General features: G+C 37.2%; 3 protein-coding genes and 1 long non-coding RNA gene across 27 annotated transcripts; 2 read left to right on the plus strand and 2 right to left on the minus strand.

Moving 5' to 3' along the window:
- The first annotated feature begins 3,103 nt into the window (after positions 1–3,103).
- LOC103413851 (WAT1-related protein At4g19185-like) lies at positions 3,104–8,496 on the plus strand. Of its 3 annotated transcripts, none has more exons than XM_070813691.1 (7): positions 3,104–3,209; positions 3,248–3,399; positions 3,758–3,820; positions 4,194–4,479; positions 7,255–7,410; positions 7,887–8,038; positions 8,128–8,496. In XM_070813691.1, the coding sequence occupies exons 2-7, from the start codon at positions 3,356–3,358 to the stop codon at positions 8,339–8,341; spliced, it is 915 nt and encodes a 304-aa protein (XP_070669792.1). In that variant the 5' UTR covers positions 3,104–3,209; positions 3,248–3,355; the 3' UTR covers positions 8,342–8,496. The 3 variants fall into 3 exon arrangements, with proteins under 3 accessions (XP_070669792.1, XP_028950739.1, XP_028950738.1); XM_029094906.2 differs by adding an exon at positions 3,931–4,047 and having other exon boundaries at positions 3,155–3,399; XM_029094905.2 differs by having other exon boundaries at positions 3,155–3,399.
- A 473-nt stretch (positions 8,497–8,969) lies between these two features.
- On the minus strand, positions 8,970–15,963 carry LOC103450312 (uncharacterized). 22 transcript variants are annotated; one of them, XM_070813706.1, is made up of 19 exons: positions 15,452–15,956; positions 15,283–15,329; positions 15,122–15,200; positions 14,483–14,550; positions 14,257–14,354; positions 14,099–14,148; positions 13,851–13,915; positions 13,088–13,262; positions 12,814–12,987; positions 12,251–12,281; positions 12,084–12,168; positions 11,830–11,980; positions 11,643–11,699; positions 11,422–11,480; positions 11,084–11,300; positions 10,812–10,878; positions 10,604–10,685; positions 10,381–10,431; positions 8,970–10,025 (listed from the first exon to the last, which is right to left on the minus strand). In XM_070813706.1, exons 12-17 carry the CDS (start codon positions 11,908–11,910, stop codon positions 10,660–10,662), a joined length of 507 nt encoding a protein of 168 aa, XP_070669807.1. In that variant the 5' UTR covers positions 11,911–11,980; positions 12,084–12,168; positions 12,251–12,281; positions 12,814–12,987; positions 13,088–13,262; positions 13,851–13,915; positions 14,099–14,148; positions 14,257–14,354; positions 14,483–14,550; positions 15,122–15,200; positions 15,283–15,329; positions 15,452–15,956; the 3' UTR covers positions 8,970–10,025; positions 10,381–10,431; positions 10,604–10,659. The 22 variants fall into 22 exon arrangements, with proteins under 22 accessions (XP_070669807.1, XP_070669805.1, XP_070669813.1 ...); XM_070813704.1 differs by having other exon boundaries at positions 10,604–10,723; XM_070813712.1 differs by having other exon boundaries at positions 11,408–11,480.
- A 1,893-nt stretch (positions 15,964–17,856) lies between these two features.
- On the minus strand, positions 17,857–19,084 carry LOC139192243 (uncharacterized mitochondrial protein AtMg00810-like). The gene is made up of 3 exons (XM_070813969.1): positions 18,805–19,084; positions 18,334–18,608; positions 17,857–18,222 (listed from the first exon to the last, which is right to left on the minus strand). The coding sequence occupies exons 1-3, from the start codon at positions 19,082–19,084 to the stop codon at positions 17,857–17,859; spliced, it is 921 nt and encodes a 306-aa protein (XP_070670070.1).
- Positions 19,085–19,244: 160 nt separating this feature from the next.
- Positions 19,245–22,924, plus strand: LOC103450309 (uncharacterized). The gene is made up of 3 exons (XR_531530.4): positions 19,245–19,433; positions 21,076–21,172; positions 21,316–22,924. It is a non-coding gene; the product is annotated as an uncharacterized lncRNA (long non-coding RNA).
- Positions 22,925–23,044: the final 120 nt, after the last annotated feature.

A 23,044-nucleotide genomic window follows, 5' to 3' on the forward strand; every position in this document is an offset into this window, starting at 1 on the left:
AACCCTAAACCCTAAACCCTAAACCCTAAACCCTAAACCCTAAACCCTAAACCCTAAACCCTAAACCCTAAACCCTAAACCCTAAACCCTAAACCCTAAACCCTAAACCCTAAACCCTAAACCCTAAACCCTAAACCCTAAACCCTAAACCCTAAACCCTAAACCCTAAACCCTAAACCCTAAACCCTAAACCCTAAACCCTAAACCCTAAACCCTAAACCCTAAACCCTAAACCCTAAACCCTAAACCCTAAACCCTAAACCCTAAACCCTAAACCCTAAACCCTAAACCCTAAACCCTAAACCCTAAACCCTAAACCCTAAACCCTAAACCCTAAACCCTAAACCCTAAACCCTAAACCCTAAACCCTAAACCCTAAACCCTAAACCCTAAACCCTAAACCCTAAACCCTAAACCCTAAACCCTAAACCCTAAACCCTAAACCCTAAACCCTAAACCCTAAACCCTAAACCCTAAACCCTAAACCCTAAACCCTAAACCCTAAACCCTAAACCCTAAACCCTAAACCCTAAACCCTAAACCCTAAACCCTAAACCCTAAACCCTAAACCCTAAACCCTAAACCCTAAACCCTAAACCCTAAACCCTAAACCCTAAACCCTAAACCCTAAACCCTAAACCCTAAACCCTAAACCCTAAACCCTAAACCCTAAACCCTAAACCCTAAACCCTAAACCCTAAACCCTAAACCCTAAACCCTAAACCCTAAACCCTAAACCCTAAACCCTAAACCCTAAACCCTAAACCCTAAACCCTAAACCCTAAACCCTAAACCCTAAACCCTAAACCCTAAACCCTAAACCCTAAACCCTAAACCCTAAACCCTAAACCCTAAACCCTAAACCCTAAACCCTAAACCCTAAACCCTAAACCCTAAACCCTAAACCCTAAACCCTAAACCCTAAACCCTAAACCCTAAACCCTAAACCCTAAACCCTAAACCCTAAACCCTAAACCCTAAACCCTAAACCCTAAACCCTAAACCCTAAACCCTAAACCCTAAACCCTAAACCCTAAACCCTAAACCCTAAACCCTAAACCCTAAACCCTAAACCCTAAACCCTAAACCCTAAACCCTAAACCCTAAACCCTAAACCCTAAACCCTAAACCCTAAACCCTAAACCCTAAACCCTAAACCCTAAACCCTAAACCCTAAACCCTAAACCCTAAACCCTAAACCCTAAACCCTAAACCCTAAACCCTAAACCCTAAACCCTAAACCCTAAACCCTAAACCCTAAACCCTAAACCCTAAACCCTAAACCCTAAACCCTAAACCCTAAACCCTAAACCCTAAACCCTAAACCCTAAACCCTAAACCCTAAACCCTAAACCCTAAACCCTAAACCCTAAACCCTAAACCCTAAACCCTAAACCCTAAACCCTAAACCCTAAACCCTAAACCCTAAACCCTAAACCCTAAACCCTAAACCCTAAACCCTAAACCCTAAACCCTAAACCCTAAACCCTAAACCCTAAACCCTAAACCCTAAACCCTAAACCCTAAACCCTAAACCCTAAACCCTAAACCCTAAACCCTAAACCCTAAACCCTAAACCCTAAACCCTAAACCCTAAACCCTAAACCCTAAACCCTAAACCCTAAACCCTAAACCCTAAACCCTAAACCCTAAACCCTAAACCCTAAACCCTAAACCCTAAACCCTAAACCCTAAACCCTAAACCCTAAACCCTAAACCCTAAACCCTAAACCCTAAACCCTAAACCCTAAACCCTAAACCCTAAACCCTAAACCCTAAACCCTAAACCCTAAACCCTAAACCCTAAACCCTAAACCCTAAACCCTAAACCCTAAACCCTAAACCCTAAACCCTAAACCCTAAACCCTAAACCCTAAACCCTAAACCCTAAACCCTAAACCCTAAACCCTAAACCCTAAACCCTAAACCCTAAACCCTAAACCCTAAACCCTAAACCCTAAACCCTAAACCCTAAACCCTAAACCCTAAACCCTAAACCCTAAACCCTAAACCCTAAACCCTAAACCCTAAACCCTAAACCCTAAACCCTAAACCCTAAACCCTAAACCCTAAACCCTAAACCCTTAAACCCTAAACCCTTAAACCCTAAACCCTTAAACCCTAAACCCTAAACCCTAAACCCTAAACCCTAAACCCTAAACCCTTAAACCCTAAACCCTAAACCCTAAACCCTTAAACCCTAAACCCTAAACCCTAAACCCTTAAACCCTAAACCCTAAACCCTAAACCCTAAAACCCTAAACCCTAAACCCTAAACCCTAAACCCTAAACCCTAAACCCTAAACCCTAAACCCTAAACCCTAAACCCTAAACCCTAAACCCTAAACCCTAACCCCTAAAACCCTAAACCCTAAACCCTAAACCCTAAACCCTCCTCAAATGGCTCGTCCTTAGCGAGCTTCTACCCCACCTGAGTCAATGCCGCAAAGGAGCTGGATCAGACGGCAGAGAAGAAGGATTGGTGGGTCAGGAAACGCACGGACTTTGATTCCATTGTGATGGCTGGCTTCTCCTAGTATCTACATATAATTGTAGAAATTGCAGCTCCAATTCTTCTATGTCTTCCAGATCATTGCGATGCCCCCATCGTCTAAGGGCTGATGACTGGAAAAATGAAAGGAACTTGAGCCGACTCCTTCGCGAAAGGAAGGGGCGGTGGTGAAAATAGGATCTAGGCCTTTTGGAAAGAGAGGATTTTCATTTATTTTCATTTTACTTTTTCTAGTTTTTCTGTTTAGTTTAGTTTCTGTTTTTTTTTCTTGCAGTTTTATTAATTTTAGTTTTAAATCCTTTTAAATTTGTTTTTTATCATTTAATCTATGTCGCACGTATATTGTGGAATTCGAGACATCCACACAAGCCGGTAACATAAATTTTAACATATTTTATAAATTTTAGCAGATTTTTTAACAAAGGTATAGAATTAAAACAAAAGAATAAATCATGTATGAGATTAAATGTTTTAATGTTATATATTATATGAGACTGCAATTACCCTCGAATTTGAATGGATAAAATGTAATTTCACCCTTTTGCTATATATGGAAAGGGAATCTTGAAAGTGGAAAACTAGCAAACAGCCTTGAAGGCTTGAGGATAAAGGCTTGTCTGTCCCGTCCACAATCCACATACCGATTGAGTTAGATTCACATTAAACAAAGTCAAACCAATCTTGTCTTTCTTAACCCAACCAATTAACCAAGTCTCTCTCCCTCTCCTCCTCCTTAACCAATTAACCAAATCTCTCTCCCTCTCCTTCTCCTGCTTAGAGAGAGAAAAAGATGGCAGCGGCGGCAGGGGTTGGAGTTGGAGGAGGTGATGTTTGGAAGGACACATGAGGCCATGGCAGCGGTTCAGCTCTTCAGCGGAGGATATCATGTAATTATCAATTTCCTCACATTGCATCATCCTTTTTATACTCACATGCTGCTCATATGTTGCTCATGTGATCATTTACTCATCGTGTCGTGTCGTGTGGGTTGGGGTGGGTGTGTTGGAGTGTATTGGATGCTCAGACCATGACAATTATTAGATTATACTACAAGAGACTCCGAGACTGGTTATTTAGCTTGATTTTGTCTAATAATCTATTATCGATGCAGTTAACCTATAATGTTGGAAATTAATTATGCAATTGAATTAATCTTCTTCATCCCTGTCCTGTCCTGTGCACATGAATCATGATGATTACAACATCCTCTAACATTTCTCTTCTCTTGTATGTATTGCGTTGCAGACAGATTCGACAACCAATGAATAGACGCCTCTTCATGTCCTTTTTCTTTCTTGGGTTAACTGGGTAACACAAGATACTACTTTATGGCCATATTCTGATTATTTATAATCTACTGCTACAATTGATGCAGCACAGCACCTCTTTGACATTTGCTGCTTCTTTATATGAAATAGGATCTTTGGCAACCAGCTTTTGTTTCTTATTGGTCTTGGCTACACAAATCCAACTTATGCTGCGGCCATACAGCTTGCTATCCCAGTTTTCACGCTTATCCTTGCTGTTTTAATGGGGTCAATTTGATTTTTTTCGACTTTATCTACTTAGGTTGGTGCTATGCACCCGTATATCGGTCTATACTTAGAGATAAACACATTTTCATGTTTAACTTGTATGAGATATTACTTGTTCAATATCATATGTGAACTTGTTCATGCAGTACAGAAAGAGTGAACTTGCTTAGAACTGAAGGGCAGGCCAAGGTTGGTGGTGCACTTTTATGTGTTTCTGGAGCCATATTAATGGTCTCATTTCCTGGACCTCCTTTGATTGGATATACAGAACCAGACTTTGCAGCACAGAGCGAAATAAGTGCCAAAGGTCAACTAGAGCCAGCTGGATGGTTGATGTCTAGCTTTCTAGAGTTTGGGCTAAATCATTTTCATCTTGGAGTTTTATGCTTATTGGGGAACTGTATGTGCATGGCCGCTTTTTTAGCCCTCCAGGTGCATGAATATATACTCTTTATCTTTATTTGTCGAATATAATTATCTCATTTATTTTTTAAGTGTGATTTTTCTTCTTTTAAAGTGCTACTGGAGCTTGTTTGGTGCTACTGTTTTCAGTTTGGTGAGAGGGATGGGCAAATACCCATTGGTTATGGGTAACCGCGATTACCCATCCATTTAAATTAAACGGTTACGGTTATGGGTAACCATTTAAATAAATAAACGGTTATAGGTATAACCGTTTACCCGCGAAATTTAAATGGCCGGTTATGGGTATTAACCACGGTTATAAACGGGTAACCGTTTACCCATTTATTTTATATATGTAAAACTAACACAAACCATGTTCTCGATCCAATAATACTTAGCACCCAATAAATTAGCAAGGAATTCATCGGTCCTTCTCTCAATAACACTACTACAGGAATGATGATTCTCATCATCAAGCAATTGGCCAAATTAATTTAAATTTCTTGCGGGTAACCATGAAATTGACATAAATGCTTTGACAAAAATGTCTTCTAAACAATTTTTGTAACCTAATAATACTTAGCAAATATTATATTTACCCTCATTGGTAACAATTAAAAATATCGTCCGTAAACTATTATTTCAATTATTGGAATGGTATAAGGACTTAAAAAATTAAAATATGGAAATGTATGATGAATGTAGTACCTATAACGGTGTTTAATTGTCAAAAAAAAAATTATGACAATTTTTTTTTAATTTTCAAGTTGTTAAAAAACATATAGACGGGTGAAAAAAGGGTAATGGTAAAAAAAAAGATAAACGGATTAAAAAGGATAAATGGGTAAACGGGTATTAAACGGTTACGGTTAAATGGGTATGCGGTTATGGGTATGGTTAACCGTTTATAAACGGTTATGGGTATGGATATAACCGTTTAGGCAATTACCCAACGGGTAAACGGTTATGCGGGTATGAGCATAAACGGTTATGGGTAAATTAACCGCGGTTACCCACCCGCATAACCATTGCCCATCCTTAAGTGAGAGTTGTGTATATAACTTTTTCATTCTCCATTTGTCATTCTTATGTCTCCTTCTCCCATTTTATTCTTCTTCTACCTGTCTGTCGATAGAAAATAAGAAATTTAATATAATAAAAAAAAGGAAGAAATGGTGGACAAGAATTCCATGAAAACTAAAAAGAAACGATGGACAAGAATTCCATGAAAACTAACCTGAAGAATACCGAAAATTATCTTAGCAAAAAGACAGTCCAAAGAAGCCAAAACTGCACATCGCCAAAGAGTAGTAGCTTCTTAGCAACAACTCCCTAAACTCCACCCTTCAAGAGAAACTGTTTCTCAGACAAACCTACTTTACTTTGAATGCGATTTTAACACTTTCCTCCAAATAAAAGTAGTAGCCTTTTCCTCCAAATAAAAGTAGTAGCCTCCTTATGCAAAACATAACAATGAGAAGAGAATGAAGCATAAATACTTTCTTGAAGCATACCGCAACTAAGCAAGAAATTGTAGAATTATATTTGGACATTAGTGGACTTTAGTGGTACAACATGTCTTGTACCAATTATATTTCTTAGGGACATAGGCAAAAGTTTGTTAAACCACGTAACTCTCATGCAGAGAATTCCTTGTGAATTGTTGCATGGTGTGCTTTTCCTTATGACAGTAAGATTTCAGTTTGCACCTGCAAAACATTACCCGTCACTCTGTACTACTTCAAATGATAAGAGCGCCACCATAAGTCCAGCTCTTGAGGGTAACTCCATAACCATTTTCCTAACGAGGCCTTCTTTTTTAATGACTTTGCAAACTTTGCAATAGCAAACTTTCGTCTGTCCACAACTACTTTCCTGACAAGGCCTTTTCGTTTCAATTAATTTCCAATAGCTAGCTCAAATCTATCTTTTGATCTCTATTCAACATCTCTCCTGCTTCCCCTATCGCTCCTTTCTCAAAGGAAATCCCACATCTACTTTTCTAACCTTCACCATCTTACTTGATATTTTTGAAATAGAAATGAAGAAGGTAGGAGGGCTACCCAAGATAAACTTATTCCAGTTTATGTGTGCATATGTAGTGTGCTTAGACATGCTTATATCTTATCATATTTGGGGAAATTAGGATCAGGGTTGCAAATTATTGGGAGTTTGTGAAGTTAGGGTTTTTAAATTAAGGGAAAGGTTAAATCAAAGTTCGTTGCTAGGTAGGATCAGGGTTACATTGACTACTAGCTCTGCAATCCTAGAGATCACTCCTCTAGATAGAAAGCATCAGATTTTACTGTGTATTAAGTCCTTGCTTCCTTTACATGCCTAATTTGCTGATTATTTGTTGGAATTCGGTGGCTCCTTCGTGTTATGCCCTATTTTGCTTGTCCTAGATGTTCCCCCCAATTCCTTAAGCCATCGTTAGAATTAGCCATTGCTCAAAGTAGGTGCATTCTAACTATTGTACTGAGAGGAGTTTGACCTTCAATTCATCTTTGTTGAAAATGGTTGTGTAACTTGTGTATGCTTTCATTCTTTTGAAGGGTAAAATTCTTACATTGTTTGAAGGGTAAAATTCACTGTGGTTTCGAAACTAAATTTGCTTCCTATGATTTGCTCTGGTTAAACATTGTCCATTGACATGACAATTCATATGGAGAGGGTGGTAGACTGACCTTTCATTGGTGCATAAATTTTTACTCAACCGCTAGGATACCCACATATATATAGTTATCATATCATGCGTTTCAATTTCTGATACCTTTATACCTAACATTTCATAACTTTCAGGCTCCACTTTTGAAAAGATATCCTGCCAACCTGTCAGTTACAGCATATTCATACTTCTTCGGTGCACTATTGATGGTGGTTACTGCATTATTTATGACAAACGAGTCAACAGACTGGAGCTTGACACACTCTGAGTTTTTTGCTGTTATTTACGCTGTAAGTTACAAATTAGTGATATATGTAGCCCAATCTTTTGTTATCTACAAAATTTCATCAGCTCTCTTAATTCGTTCTGTCTACAAAGAAGAAGGTTGACTGACGTGGTTTCATACTTGATGTACTAGTTATTTAAAAGATTAGAAACCATATATTTTGATGAAAACCCTGTGCGGCATATTCAACAGATAAGAGAGTGCTTCTCATAAAATTCTAGAAAGACCATCATGTCATCTTGATGATAAAGATCATCTTGTTCTCTACGTACAAGTTATATGTCAAGTAACTTTACTGCAAATTTTATATCTGACAGTCGATAATAATGCTTTTAACATTTCTTTTCAGTTTTCTCCTCTGTGATATGATTTTTCTAATATATCTAATGTGAATAAATATGAAGATGGGCACATTTTATATGGCCAGTTCAAAGTTGGTTCAATTGTTAGAAGTGGTTAAAATAACTCATTGGTTTTCAGGGAACTGTTGCATCTGCCCTTAATTATGGATTGCTGACGTGGAGCAATAAGATTTTGGGGCCTGCTTTGGTTGCTCTTTATAATCCACTTCAACCTGCAGCTTCGGCTTTTTTGTCAAGAATTTTCCTTGGAAGCCCAGTTTATTTGGGAAGGTTCGCTCACATCCAGTACTTGATTAATTGTGGCCAAGCTGGCGTTTTGTTGGAGTGATGCTTATTTGGTCTCCTTTTTATGAAAACAGTGTCTTAGGTGGAATACTAATTATTGCTGGTCTGTATGTGGTAACTTGGGCGTCTTTGAAAGAAAGACAAGCAGCTTTGGAAGTCGTTATACCTCACGTTGCTCGGGGGTCGGAACCTCTCATCCAGAAAGATGCAACTATTAACAAGATACCATACGAGAGAGGACTGATTTTCTCAGGGCCTTCCAGTTCAGTACCAAAATCGGCAGATTAAGAAAACATGTGATGGGAATTTGGAGAGTAAACCAGTTGAGGAGAATTGCTCAAAATATCCATCCTTGTTTAATTTGTCTGAAATTGATTTTCCTTTGTCGTGGGAAGAGGATCCTCATTTTAAATATATAAAAAATCAAATGATTTATGACCGCATGATGCACGATGAATGATTAAGATATGAGGATCCTATGATCCCCACAATTTGGACCCTGATGAGATACAAATCCCTCTATGAGGACCATAGCCATAATATTATATTAATCTAGATTCAGAGACTTAAAATATTTGACCACTTAATAAACCAAACAAGAAAATGAGTTTTATGTTGGTTTTGATTAACTAAGTTGTCCCGTATTTTAAGCTTTTGGATTAATTATTTATGACGTATTTTTATGAATAGGGAAAGACCGAAAGAGGAGCCGAGGAATAGATACTACTAGAAATTACACCCGCGCGTTGCTGCGGGAACCAGCTGTTTCAAGCGTAATCGGATGAATAAAATACATTTAAGTTGAATAAATTCAATGCAATTATGAACAGACAGGGATACATGAGTGAATAAAATCGATAAGATAAGCAATTTTGCTTTTATATACATTTAAGGTGGCAATAAACACATTGTAAAATGAGAGAAAAGAAACTTAACGTCTTTGATTAGAAAGAGATGGTTTCCAAAAAAGTTCTGTTTCCATGTAGTTCACGCATATAATGTGTCCTCAAAGGCCAAGGAGATTACAATGATTATAGTCTGTTGTAAGCAAACCTAATATACAACAACTGATGCATACAATCCAATTAAAATGTTCATGAAAATTGCCAACACGATACTTGAAACAACCACAATTAACCACATAATGATTGTCAAACCAGCAATAAGGATGCAAGCTATTTCAAGAAATGGACCTTCTCAAGTAATCAGATCATGAATCAGTCGATACCAGTCGTTAAGCAGCATATAGAGACTCTTTACAACAACAATTACAATGTAAACAAAATCTCCACGATCAGCCCCAACACGCCAACTATATTACATCCCAGAATGTGAATTAACGTACAATATGTCCCCGAAAAGAATTGAGTTCAGATTAAAACCGCTCTTTTAAGCAATGTTATTTCAAAAGTTTATATTTGGCTACTGCTACATAATTTGACATTAATGTAAAACCTTATGTCATATGTATGTATGCATTGGGTGAAATGGAGATGATTAGGATTTTAAATGTTCAAAATTTTCTTTTTGGCCCACTAATTAGATGCAAAAGTGAAATTGCATTAACAATTTTACACCCAGAAACATGAATTACACAGAATGACAATGAGGTAAATTGATATAACGATGAGAAAGTATATAACTCAAAGCACTAACAATAGGCTAAAACACTCTTTTAATTGATATAACAATAGGCTAATAGGATTAACTAAATCATTAGAGACTGCAACAATGAGAATGTCTAAAGATTAAAGTTCTTGTTGACTATTCTTGAACCCCTAGGTGAACAAAAACATTTTCAGGAAATCTGTTCCGGAAAATATAAAAACCCATGAAGCAATTCCATCGTTTGGGATAACACATATTTACCTGGACTCCAAGCTTAAGCCAACATTTTTCTATTTTGTAGCATCCACCACACCGAACACATTTCTCAGTAGGGGAATATGAGGAACGCTTCTCCTTGTGAGACCTAATTTTCAATTGGAAGGTAACAGATACAAAACATTAATCAGTACACAGAACACCATAAATAACAGAAATGTCGAACACATTATGCTGAAGGGAATTTATTGTAACAAAATTCAAACTGATAGAAATCCTGTCCGTGGATACCAATGACTTTTCTTTTAACTACTTGACAGGGATTGACAGGTCCAATCCCAAATTGTGTCATTTTCCTAAAGATGTTCCAATTTCAAAAATTCTTAAATCCAACTACATTTCTCAATCCCCAAATGGCCACATATGAGAAACCAAAACAAAGCCTTCAAGGGGGGAAGAAGAAAGAAAAAAGAAAAATAAGAAAGGTATTGTTCAGCTCCTACCTTTTGTTTTGGCAAAAGTTTCCATTTTGTTGGAGGTTTAGGCACTGGTAGCTGTAGAAAACAATAGAATATGTCACTGGCAGTCAGACGTCATGCTTAAGAACACAATAGCAACAACTAAATCGGTTTACAAAAAATAACATTTTAGTCAACCAATTTACATGATAAGAACCGTAAATTGGCATCACAACAAAAGGCGATCAACAAAAATCTCGACAACTACGTGAATATACCATTCTACTTCTTTTCAATTGTGAAGCATTCTGCATGTATTCACTATCAAATGCTTATATACATGATCGAACCTGTCAAAACAACATAAACAACATCGTTTTGACAACCACTGTCAAAAATACACCCAAAATTAAAATTAGTAATAAGAAACTAAAATAAAAGCAAGAAAATAAAAATTGAAGATTGATGAGACTTACAAATGCCCATCTTTACGACCTCCACCCAAATCACCTTCTCAAGTGTTGACCCTTGGCAGTTCATGTTCTGTAAAATAAGTACGGATCACTTCCATTTTACAAAAAAATAAAAAATAAAAAATAAAAAAAACCCATTAGAGAGAATCAATTTTCTAGGCCAATTATACATTAAATTTCATAAAGTTCGATAAAAAGATAATAAAATTCCTAAAATTTAAAAAATATCCAAGCTTTGAATTAAAGGAGCTAAGAAAATCTGCTCCTAATCTTACAATTGATGAAGAAATCAAAGATTTTTGAGGGAAACCCAAAATCTGCAAAGAGGGATAGAATTGAGAAAAATGGAAAGAATTGAGAAAAATGGAGAGAATCTGGTTTGGTGTTGAAGACATGGTTGGGGGAGAGAGGGATTCTCCCACAAATTGCAGTCGCCATGGATCAATCTTTCTTTTTTTCTTGTGTTGTGGAAGGTACAGTTTAATCCAACACCTGATTTCATCCATTTCAACAAACAAACCATCAGCAAAAACATTTAAAATTTAAAAATTAATTAAAGAAAGGAAAAATTGAATCGCGGAAGGTCATGGGGGTGAGACCGATGGCTCTGTACATGCCAACAACGACAACACGTGAGTGAATGCGACATTTGACAAAGTCCTCTTTCAAAACCTACATATTTAAGTGACAAAACTTGCTAAAGTGATCACAATGGCATTGGCAATAAAAACATAAAAGCATAAAACTTAATTTCCAATTGTCCAGAATGCCAGGGAAGAGCTGATTTCTTAGTAGCATAAGACATATTGAGATATGACAAAAATATGGCTTTACCTTGAGCCGGTCAGTCTCCGCAAATCTCTCACTCACATGAGTAGCCATGTATGGATCCTAAAGCCCATAAAACATTACACATAATCAGTGCAATACCAACTTAATTCCTCGAATTTGCAACAAATACAAACTCAGAATTGTAATTGCATTCAAAGAAGAAACACAGAAACACAGACATTCAAACAACCTTTTTGATTGCGAGCACAAATGCACCAGCATTAATAAGAACATTGGTCAAAGAACCTGTTCCCAGCCCAACTTCTAACATCGCATCACCTTCCCCAACATCGACCACAGCAGTGAGCTGATCCGTTGATCTCAAAACCTGACACTGAGTGCTGCAAACACGCCAAAATCAATCGAAGAAAAGAAATTCAGAACTACAACGATTTTACCTATGATGCAAAAAAATAATATCCAATTAGATGAGAATTTACATACCAAAATTAATAATGCAATACGAAACCCTGAACTCAAAATCCTGTGCAAATCCTCAAGTCGAACGAAACAAAAGGGCGTACCTTTTCTGCTGAAGAAAACACAATTATTATGTGATGATACAGAGAAACCATAAAATCACGAAACCCAAAAACAATTATTCCCCTCACCATAGCCTTGTTGTTTTGGTATATGCTTACACTGAGAAGAAAAGGAAAGAGCATCATGATACATTTAGTCCCAATTTAATCCCATTATATTGGGAACGATTATAATAGCACATATTAAATAAACGCACAATCAAGAAAATCAAAGGTAGTTTTTGTATAGGAAGGAAAAAAAAACAATAGTAATCTATCATCCTTTTCCACCACTAAATTTTTCAGAGCTTCAATTAACTTTATAGTCACAATTCATTTTGTTAATTATTTTCGCCCTGGAAAGAAAAAATTAAAAAGATTAACATTCCCAAAACATGAATAAGCAGATTCAAAGTTTAATCTCCACATGAAACACTTCGAGTAGTAAGAACAAACACTCATTTCAAAACATAAATAAGCAGATTCAAAGATTCAATTTTTGTACAGAAATGAGCCAAAAGCACATGCCGCTTTAATGTATGAGCCAAAAGAACTTTCAGCTTTAGCATCCCAAACCCGACACCCCAAATTTGAGATATATTTCATGCTCAAAAGTGTTTACACGGAAATGTCAAACAACGCAGATCCCTAACCTGATCCTTGAGTGCATCTCGCCGTCATTCTCGCTGAAACTTCTGCAGCAAAAGCATCAACAGCCTCTTCAACTCTGAAACAGCTACACTGGGAACATCTTTTGAATCTCTTCCCTCTTGACGTTATTGTAAACGCATTGCCGAATCAACATTCACAGGCACACCAAAAGCTGCCTAACAAAAGAAAAAAAAACAAAATTTCACAAATTACCCAAATGAAATTCAGCGCAAAATTCCAAAAAATTTGAAAATGAAAGCAGGAAGAGTAGTGTACCGGGCCGATGTCCGATTTGTTATGGAGCTGGAGACTGATTTTTCAGCTCCTCCAAAGGGCCTCCACCGACTCCTTCGAATTGGACCAGACCAGCAGTGGCAAAAGGCTCAACAACATGTGCTCCATGGATCGTCCAGCTTTTCCATTGAAAAAATAACGAAGATGAAGACGACAACTGAAGTGAATAGAGGGAAAACAATCAATATTTGAACAAATTCAATGTGCTACATCAGGAGTTTTTGGATCCATTTATATATTAGATTTCCCTTAAAAACAGGACATATGAGAAAACAAATGATACCCAAATCTCAACATTAGTGTAGTAGATGAGTGAATAGAGTAAAATGAGTGAATAATATATGACAAAAAAAATTCAATGGTGCATACTAAAAATGAGTGAATAGAGTAAGACAGAGTACATGAGTGACGTTGAAATCAATGAATTAAATTCCAAAAGTGAGTGACAAAGAATAACTAAGGAAGAAGCTTAACTACCCTATCAATTTTAAATTCAATGTTTGTTCACTGCATATGCCTTCACTTATATATTAAATTTTGTTCAAATTCAATGTATGTTCACTGCATGCTAATCTGTGTTTCGGCATACTCTTACTGCGATTGGGTCACAAAACTACAACCATTTTTACAAATTCCATAAGCCAACAATGGAAAATGAAAATCACGAAGCAACCTAGAAGGAGGCAGACAATAGAAATCAAAGAACGGAACAGATGAGAACCAAAACGTTAAAAACATCACATACCCCTTTCAAAGACCAAAAATCATGCAAAGATCAAAAATCCCAAAAATTCAGTATATTACCACTCCCTGCAAAAGCCCAAAATCAGAAAATTAGAAAAATAGAATTTGATAACATTATACTTTAAAAACCCTAAAATTTTCAGTCAAAGGAAAAGTAATACCTCTGCAAAAAATAAAAATAATCAGGAGATAAAAACTCAAATCCCAAAAAATAAATCAGCAAAATAAATAGATGAAAAGTCTTGCTACCTGCAGGCAAAGGCTCAACCCACCAATCTCTTCCTAATCAAAGTATATAGCTGCAAAAAGACAATTTCGTCCACATAACTTGATAAGTTAAAAGAGCAGAATATATATAAATAGTTACTTTCCGGGTAAACCGTGCACGAAGAGAGCTAAGATTTAACCTTGAACTTGCTTTTGCGGGCGATTGCACTTGGCAGACAAATTCAGCTCTTGCTTCCGCTTCCATTATTGTTACAGAATAGAAGTGATCACATATGCCCTAAAAAATAACACAAAAAATTAAACACAAATTCAAAATCGACGGATCATATCAAGATCTCCGACCAATAGCAAAAATAGAAAAAATAAAATTTCACAACAAAACAGAAAATGAAAATGGAAGCTCACTTCGAAACAGCTTTTATGGGAGCAACAACTCTTGATTTACCCATCTTTAACTAAACCTGTACAGAAAACTGCAAAAAATTGATGAGAATCGTTCAGAAAGGACAAACGGAACACCACCCCCAGAAAAAAATAAATTCGTCAATGTAAAGCGAAACAGAGAAGCCAATTCCCACTATACCAATTACAATCGTATAATTCGACTTTTTCTTGCTATCAATATAACATACAGGTGAACATCAGAAAAAGGAAAAATTGATAAATCCCACCCAGCTCTAAACTCTATCAATCTCTTCTTAGTTTTCCCTACAACATCTTAAAAAGGAATTACCGAGTTCCATGGCTAAAGACTCAATTTCGCACCAAAATATTACTTTTTGAATTAAATTTAAAAATAAAAAAAATAAAAACTGAGCTCTAGGAAAACCCAAACCTATATTCTTTCAACTTCAGGTCACTCAAGATAATGTTCCAAAATTTTCTTTGACAGAAAACCCAAAAGGAGCAATTACATAATGACGGAATTTCAATGAAAAAATATGAATAGGTGGAGGGGGTCAAATTCAATCCATGAGAGAAAGAATTAATATTTAACACATACACACATACGTTGAGGGTAGGGTATACGATCAGAGAACATACCTGTTGGGGTGTGGGGTTTCTTTCCGATTCCCAGTTTCGATCACCACAATCAAAAAACTTAATCGGATCAAAATTTTATCTGGATAATTATGAAATATCACAAATCAAATTAAATGTTAAAAAAAAAAACCAACAAAATCAAATCACAAATTTAATCTTACACGATTCTCAATTGACCTTCGATTGGTGGTGATTTGGAGGCCACATCCTGCCCAAATTCGACCGGAAATTCATTGGAAAAGCCGTAGTTAGTCGCGAAGAGAGAGGTTGTCGGGAGATAAAACAAAAATTCAAAATTTGAGGATTAATCTTAAACGGTTCTCAAATTACCTTCGATTGGTGATGATTTGGAGCTACATCGCCCCTAGTTTCCCCAGATTTGATCGGATATTCATTGGACAAGCCATTGCGAGTCGCGAAGAGAGAGTCAGGAGAGACGAAGTGAGTCGTGAGGAGAGAAAGTCGGGAGAGAAGAGAAGAGCTGAAGAAAGGATGATGAAATCTTGCACGAATGGGCCTTACATGCCCCTGTTCAAGATTCTGACTCATCCCTCTCTTTCTCTCTCTGCAATCCATCCCTCATAAATGATTGTGGAAATGACTTCCAGCTGGAACAAAAATTCCGAAAGCAACCCTACCTCATCCTCCCTCCCTACCTCGCCGTCTCTCTGTGCACCCCTACCCCTCCCCTCTCTCTCTCTCTCTCTCTCTCTCTCTCTCTCTCTCTCTCTCTCTCTCTCTCTCTCTCTCTCTCTCCCCGTCTATGTGCCTCTATCTCTCTCTCTCCCCCCCTCTCTCTCGCAGGCCCTCCCCGAAACCCTAATCGAACGGGAGCAAATGATAGCTGCCCGCCGACACCCCCCATCTCACCCAAATCGGAGAGGACAAAACTACCCTTCATAATAAACCATGCCCACCATTCGATTATAATCTGTGATGGGCAAAAACGTAATTATGTAAACACTATTCATTTCTACACATAAAAGCATCAGTGGCTATCTTGTAAATAAACTGAAATCAGGTATAATGAACAGTAAAGAACAGTGCCAATTGCAATGCTTTCTTTAGACTAAAGTAATATAGCTGGTGGATGGTGGATGGTGGATGGTGGATGGTGGATTCAATTGTGTGCTGGCGGACGGTGGATGGTGGATAATAGATACTGTGGGCGTGCTCTCATCTCATGCTTATGAAGTTATGATTGGCCGATAATAATAGTAATGCGAATTTGTTTGGATTAGAGTGGGTTGATTTTCAAGTCTCCCAATCATTCCTTCCAATTATCAGATAAAATCCCACTGATAACTACGACCTTTTATTAGAGAAATTTTTTATTGTGATGGGAACACAGGTGGCACATCACGTATTTTTATAGAAGGGATGGATAATTTTATTTCTTAAGTTATTAACTTTTTTAACACACATATTCTACTATATGTATAATGACATGTGGTGTATCATTCCGAGTACCGGTCACACTAAAAAATATCTCCTACTATTACCATACCTACAAATAGTAATATCTACTGCATATCTGTACATATTTCTGGGCCATATTAACTTTAGTGTATGTTTACCATACACTTTATTAGCTACCATGTGTATCATTTTCTAACCCTAGTAAACTTGTTAATTAATATATCTTTTTTAATTTTTAAAACTAATTAAACATAATTAAATAAATAAACTCAACCCTTTAAGCTTTTCAACTTCCCCACCCACGCCACTCAGTACTAAGGTCTGGTGGTATTCCTCTTCACTTTGAAGTGAGAGGTATTAGGTTCGAATCTCGTGGATGGCGAATTTGACACCAAATTAATTTGCCCATTGTGTGGTTTAGCCAAACTACACCCTCCCCTTAGTGTAAAAATATCGATGTACTCAAAAAAAAAAAAAAAACTTCCCCACCCACACCACCCTTTCAATTAGTCGGCGATGGGGGCGGCCTATGTGGCACTTTCGGGAAGATAACTGTGATTGTTGCAAAAGAAAGGGAATGAAGATGAAGTGATAGAGGAATAACGAAAAAAGAACTTTGGCCGCACGATCTTAGGGTTTAGGTGTGATACTTTCCAATTAACATTCGTAAAATTTAGGGATTCCAGCTCATTTTTTGAAAACAAAAGGCAAGGGAGAGTTTTCCATTTTCCCTCAATTTCCCTCGCTTCGACCTAAAAAGAGATCCAATGAAGAAGAAACAAAATTGAAGTAGCATACCATTGAATTTTTTATGTGTATATTTCATAATGGAACCAGTTACAACAGAAAACATATATAGAATGAAGGATTAGGAAGAACAACACTCAACCCGATAATCACTCCTTAAATCACTCCTAATCTATTTACAATAACAAGGAGAACATATTCCTTAATTTAAGGTTAATTACAACACAAGTAAGCAGATTGAACAAAAGACTAAACTCTAGCTTTGTATTGCACTTTGAGTAAAACTTTGAACCCTAGTTGACTAGAGGATTAGACTTGTGTTAGAGGATTAGACTTGTGTCAATGGGATTCCCGATAGCCTCTAATCTATCAATCTTTCAACACTTCCCCTCAAGCTAGATGGGATTCCTTGAGCCAAGCTTGGACAGAATGCGCAGAAACTGAACGGTAGGGAGAGACTTGGTAAAAACATCAGCCAGTTGATCATGGCTGCAAGTGTAATGAGTGTTTATGATTTTGGATTGGACTTGTGCTTGAACATAATTGCAATCCACTTCAATATGCTTTGTTCACTCGTGGAAGATAGGATTGGAAGCAATATACATGGCAGCCTGATTGTCACAGAACATAGACATAGGTTCATTGTTGGGAAACCCTAGATCAAACAGAATGCTTTTTAGCCAAATAAGTTCACAGGCAATGGAAGCCATAGCTTGATACTCAGCCTCTGTGCTAGATCGAGCTACAACACTTTGTTTTTTGCTTCGCAATGTTACCAAATTCCCACCTACAAAGGTACAAAAAGCTGTAGTTAACTTGTGATCAAGGGAATTCCCCACCCAATCAACATATATGTAACCTATGATGGCAATGTTGTCATTCTTTTGCATTAAAAGTCCTCTACCAACAGTCTCTTTGAGATAACGAAGAATTCTCTTCACAATTTGCATATGAAATGATGTAGGAACATGCATAAATTGGCTCACGATACTCACATCATATGAGATATTAGGATGCATGATTGTGAGATAAATAAGTCTGCTTACCAACCTTTGATACTCAGTGACATTGGAAAAAGCTTCACCGTGATCATTGAGTTGTAACTTACTATCCAGAGGAGTGTGTTCAGGTTTGCAATCCTTTAAGTCAGATTTCTTCAAGAGATTAAGGGTGTATTTCCACTGATTAAGAAATAGGTCATTTTGTGATGTGGCAAGCTCAATATCGAGGAAATATTTAAGATTTCCCAAGTCCTTAAGTGCAAATTTGCTTCGAAGAGCAAGCTTGAGAAAGTGAACTTCTTCAATGTTGTCATATGTCACTATGAGATCATCAACATAGATTAAAACAAATTAACTATCCAACTGAACGAACACAAACAAAAAGGGATGAGTCAACATTGCTTCTTTAGAAACTAAACTATTCAAGAGCCGAGCTCAGCTTTGCACACCATGCATGTAGAGATTGTTTCAATCCCTAAATAGATTTGTGCAGTTTACAGACCATGTCAAGATTACAAGATTGAGGGTGACCTGGTGGTAGTTTCATGTACACTTCCTCCTCTAATTCACCAAGTAAAAAGGCGTTATTCACATCCATTTGATAGAGAGGCCCAGATTGATTCACAACAATCGATAATATAACCCTTACAGTCAGGGGCGGATCTATTAAGGGACCAGGATAGTCCCAGGACCACCCGAAGCTCGAAAAAATGGCTGTGATGATCTTCAAGAACCACTCAAGTCTGGGCAATGATGGAGAAAAACAGCAGCTATGGCAGCTCTGGTCATTGTGCATTTTAGAATGAGGAAGAAGAAAGCCAAATTTTTTTTTAAAATGACTTGGCAAAAAAAACGTCGTTTTGAGCCAAGTCATTAAAAAAATTAAAACCCCACTGCTCACTCACGTGAGAACCCTCAAACTCGGCTCCTTCACACAGCAATCAGAACTCCACTTTACCAAATCGTTCAACTCTCTTCGTTCTCGTTACCAAATCTTTCACACAACAAGGTCCGCTCTCGTTCCTTACGGCGTCGACATCAATCAACTTTCTTCTACACTGCACTCTAGTTTCTGAATCTGAATCTGATTGCTTGCACTGCACAACAATCAGAACTTCACTCTCTTCTCACTCTCGTTCCTTCAGGTTTGTACTCTACTAGTACTACTCTGATCTCTTTAACTCTGTCCATTAAATGATTTTGCCATCCACTATCTGAATCTGATATTAAATTATTTGTGTTTGTGGTGTTAGATATTTAAATAATTTTACTCCACCATTTACAGTCAGAAAGATTGCCTTATTATATTTCTAACTGCCTTATTATTATCTGTTAGTTGTCTCTCTCTCTAGAAATTTGTAATTTTGGTTGCTTTTGTGAAATGGGTATTGGATGAAAACTATGAAATGCAAATTATTTAATCACATTCTTAAAGTTTCAAATTGAAAGAGTTTATAGGATGATTTCGTTGTTTTCGGCTGGAGTTTCAGTATGTTAATTGGTATTTTGAACTTGATAGCATACTTAAGTTTTGTTATCACTGCCTTATTGGGATCATAATAAAGAATAAGGGCAGGGTTCATGTACAGGCATAGTGTTCATTAGGCAAAAATTGTCTAGAAAAGGATGTGTAATGTGTTGGCTATATTGTGCGAGTGCCATAGCGGCTTCTCCTCGTCCGGGAGTGTCATGAAGAGGTTCTCTGAGATGACGTACTCAAGGCCGATCAGCTTGGCGTTTGCCTCGGGTTCAACGGAACCTTCACCTTTGAAAGCATGATTTCATAGTTGTACGCTTGCCTGTGGTCAATCTGCAGTAAATAATAAAAAGCCAGTTACATGTCTAGTGAAATGAATAAGCAAAGACAAAGTAGGCTCATATGCAAGAAAGAAATAAAACACATATCCCTCATTTATGATAGTGCATTAAACTATGAAATATAACGATGAACACAAACCACGTCAAGTAACAAATCCTCAAGAGCAATTGTGTTGTGCATTAACTAAGAGTTGAAATTACAATTACCAGTTGTACTTTTTCAGATTTTCCTCGTTCTGGTAGGCGCAGTAGTGGTCGTTTCCACCTGGCGGGTCTTGTCGTGGGAGTAGAAGTGGAAGGCGCATAGGTGTTGGTGGATTCTGTTGACGGGGCCGAAGGCTTGGATGGTGGAAGTGGAGGTTTCAAGAAGGGTTGTCCCCGTCTTGGTTGGCTCGCCGGGGACTTGTCTGTGAGTCGTCCACATTATGATTGTGGTGGTGGGTTGGTTTTGGAGGCCGTAGGTAAAGGGTATTTAAAGAAAAGGGAAGAGGTTGTTGCAAATTACATGCATGCAGTGGGTACGCGTGGTGGGAAGATAAGGCGTCCATGTGTTGTTTAGTTGTAACGTGGCTATATAAACGACGCTTATCTTGAGGAACTATTAGAATGCGTACACGTACTAATATGGGATGTGGTGCAACTCAGCAATTAGTCTATGTAAAAGATGTATACTATACTCTCTAGCTATTATAAGGCCTCATATCAGTAGAACAATTTGTACGGGTCCATCGGCTCGGTGTCATCTTGCGCCAAAGGATATGGAGAAAAAAATTTACACGTTTCTTTATGTTATTAGTATAGAATGTCATGTGATAGTATATAGTGTTATACAAATGTGTTGGCTATATGTATTGTGAATTGGAGTGTTCAACTAGTTTGTGATGTTAAAAGGGTGTGTAAAAATCTGTGCTTTCTTTCATATTGTTTCCATGCTTGTTTTCTGAACTTGAGGTGGTAGTGGAATTGCAGGGACTATTTCGTAGAGTATAGAGAGTTGATCAAGCTGCAGCCTTTGGAAGGCGTAAACTATATATTCTACAATCTGTGTGTTTCTCACAAGTGCAAGGTATGTTTTCGTTCACCTCTCTAGCATTGCCTTTGTGTCTGCCTTTTTGCTATATGCATCTCTAGCATTGCCATAATGTTCATATAATATTTGTTTAGTTTCATCAATTGATATAGATTTTTTTTATTAATTGATATATGTAGAAATTAGAAGTATGGAACGATATTACAAGCGAAAATCATCATCGATTAGTTCGGACAATCATATTCCAAATAGTTCATCTCCAAACTTGGATAGTTCCAATCCTATTCCGAACAGTTCCCCTCCAATTCCAAGTAGTTCTAATCCAATTGGTAGTAATTCCACTCCACAACAAAATGAGTTAAAAGTTGATTTGGATAAACTTGAGAGAGATCCCGGAAAGAGAATTCCAATGAAGGATTATCCTCCAGATATTCGAGATGAGGTCCGAAGAGCATATATATTAATGGAGCCTTTTAGAGCTAAAGATCATGATTTTCCATTCACTTTACATTCAAATAAAAAGCGACGGTTCGTTGATAATTGGTTGAAGGAATTTCATTGGTTGGAATATAGTATATCTAAAGATGCTGCATTTTGCTTTTATTGCTATCTATTCAAAGTCAACTTTGAACAATCAGGCAGTGACATCTTTACTGAGGTAGGCTTTCAAAATTAGAAGCATGCAAGAGCCTGTTTTGAAAAACATGTGGGGGTGGTTGGTAGCTTTCACAATAAAGTTGTTGAAGCTGCTGGTAATCTAATGAATCAAAAGACACATTGAAACAGTTTTGGTCAAACAGTCAAAAGAAGCTCGTATGGCTTATCGCATTTGCTTGAATGCGTCGATTGATTGCACTAAGTTTTTGTTGCGACAAGGTCTTTCATTTCGTGGTCATGATGAAAGTGACACTTCAAACAATAGAGGTAACTATTTGGAGCTCTTGCAATTCCTTGCGGATCATGATGAGAAAATAAAGGCCGTTATGTTAGATAAAGCTCCGGAAAATCTCAAGCTAATAGCTCCTTCAATTCAAAAAGATCTTGTTCATTCATGTTCTATTGAAACCATTAAAACTATCATAAGTGATATGAAGAATGCTAGGTTCTTTTCTCTATTGGTTGATGAGGCACGTGATGTTTCTATAAAGGAGCAAATGGCGGTGGTTTTGCGTTATGTGGACAAAAATGGGAAAGTCATTGAAAGGTTTGTAAGAGTTCAACATGTTCCCGACACCACTTCAAACACATTAAAGGAGTCTATTGATTCCTTATTTCATTTCAATGAGTTGAGCTTCTCCAATTTACGAGGGTAAAGTTACGATGGTGCAAATAATATGAAAGGTGAGTTCAATGGACTCAAGACAAAGATTTTGAATGATCAACCTTGTGCATTCTATGTTCATTGCTTTGCTCATCAACTCCAATTAGCTCTTGTTGCCGTAGCAAAGAATAATGTTGATGTTAACACATTCTTTCTATTGGCTAATAATGTGGTAAATAATATTGGAGCTTCATGTAAGCGTCGTGATGCACTTAGAGAGATGCAACAAAAAGAACTTATGAAAGCTCTTGAAAATGATTCTCTTATGACGGGACGAAGCTTAAATCAAGAAACTAGTCTCAAACGTGCCGGAGCTACAAGATGGAATTCACATTATGGTACTTTGCTTAGTTTGATTACTATGTTCTCATTCGTGGTCAATGTGCTTGAAATGATTGTTGATGATAATACCAATGATAATGTGGCTGAAGCAAATAAGTTATTGAAAAACATACAATTTTTTAGTTTATGTTTCTCTTATTTTTTATGAAATCTATATTGGGAATCATGAATGATTTATCACAAGCATTACAAAGGGATGATCAAGAGATTGTGAATGCAATGGCTTTAGCCAACACATGTAAAGA

This window comes from Malus domestica, chromosome 15, assembly GCF_042453785.1.
Source record: "Malus domestica chromosome 15, GDT2T_hap1".
In the NCBI taxonomy this organism is placed as follows: Eukaryota; Viridiplantae; Streptophyta; class Magnoliopsida; order Rosales; family Rosaceae; genus Malus; species Malus domestica.

Excerpts from the sequence above, each read along its gene's own strand:
- LOC139192243 (XM_070813969.1), bottom strand. The coding sequence starts at position 19,084 with ATGCACAATGACCAGAGCTGCCATAGCTGCTGTTTTTCTCCATCATTG. Across the intron at positions 18,609-18,804 it reads ACCAGGTCACCCTCAATCTT|TGACATATGACAACATTGAA; the intron begins GTAATCTTGACA and ends ATGATCTCATAG. Across the intron at positions 18,223-18,333 it reads TCACTGAGTATCAAAGGTTG|AGAATTCTTCGTTATCTCAA; the intron begins GTAAGCAGACTT and ends CAAATTGTGAAG.
- LOC103413851 (XM_029094906.2), top strand. The coding sequence starts at position 3,356 with ATGAGGCCATGGCAGCGGTTCAGCTCTTCAGCGGAGGATATCAT. Across the intron at positions 3,821-3,930 it reads TTCTTTCTTGGGTTAACTGG|GATCTTTGGCAACCAGCTTT; the intron begins GTAACACAAGAT and ends TATATGAAATAG. Across the intron at positions 4,048-4,193 it reads ATCCTTGCTGTTTTAATGGG|TACAGAAAGAGTGAACTTGC; the intron begins GTCAATTTGATT and ends TTGTTCATGCAG.
- LOC103450312 (XM_070813695.1), bottom strand. The coding sequence starts at position 11,910 with ATGTTAGAAGTTGGGCTGGGAACAGGTTCTTTGACCAATGTTCTTATT. Across the intron at positions 11,481-11,642 it reads CGGAGACTGACCGGCTCAAG|GTTTTGAAAGAGGACTTTGT; the intron begins GTAAAGCCATAT and ends TTAAATATGTAG. Across the intron at positions 11,301-11,421 it reads CGTGTTGTCGTTGTTGGCAT|GTGTTGGATTAAACTGTACC; the intron begins GTACAGAGCCAT and ends GGATGAAATCAG.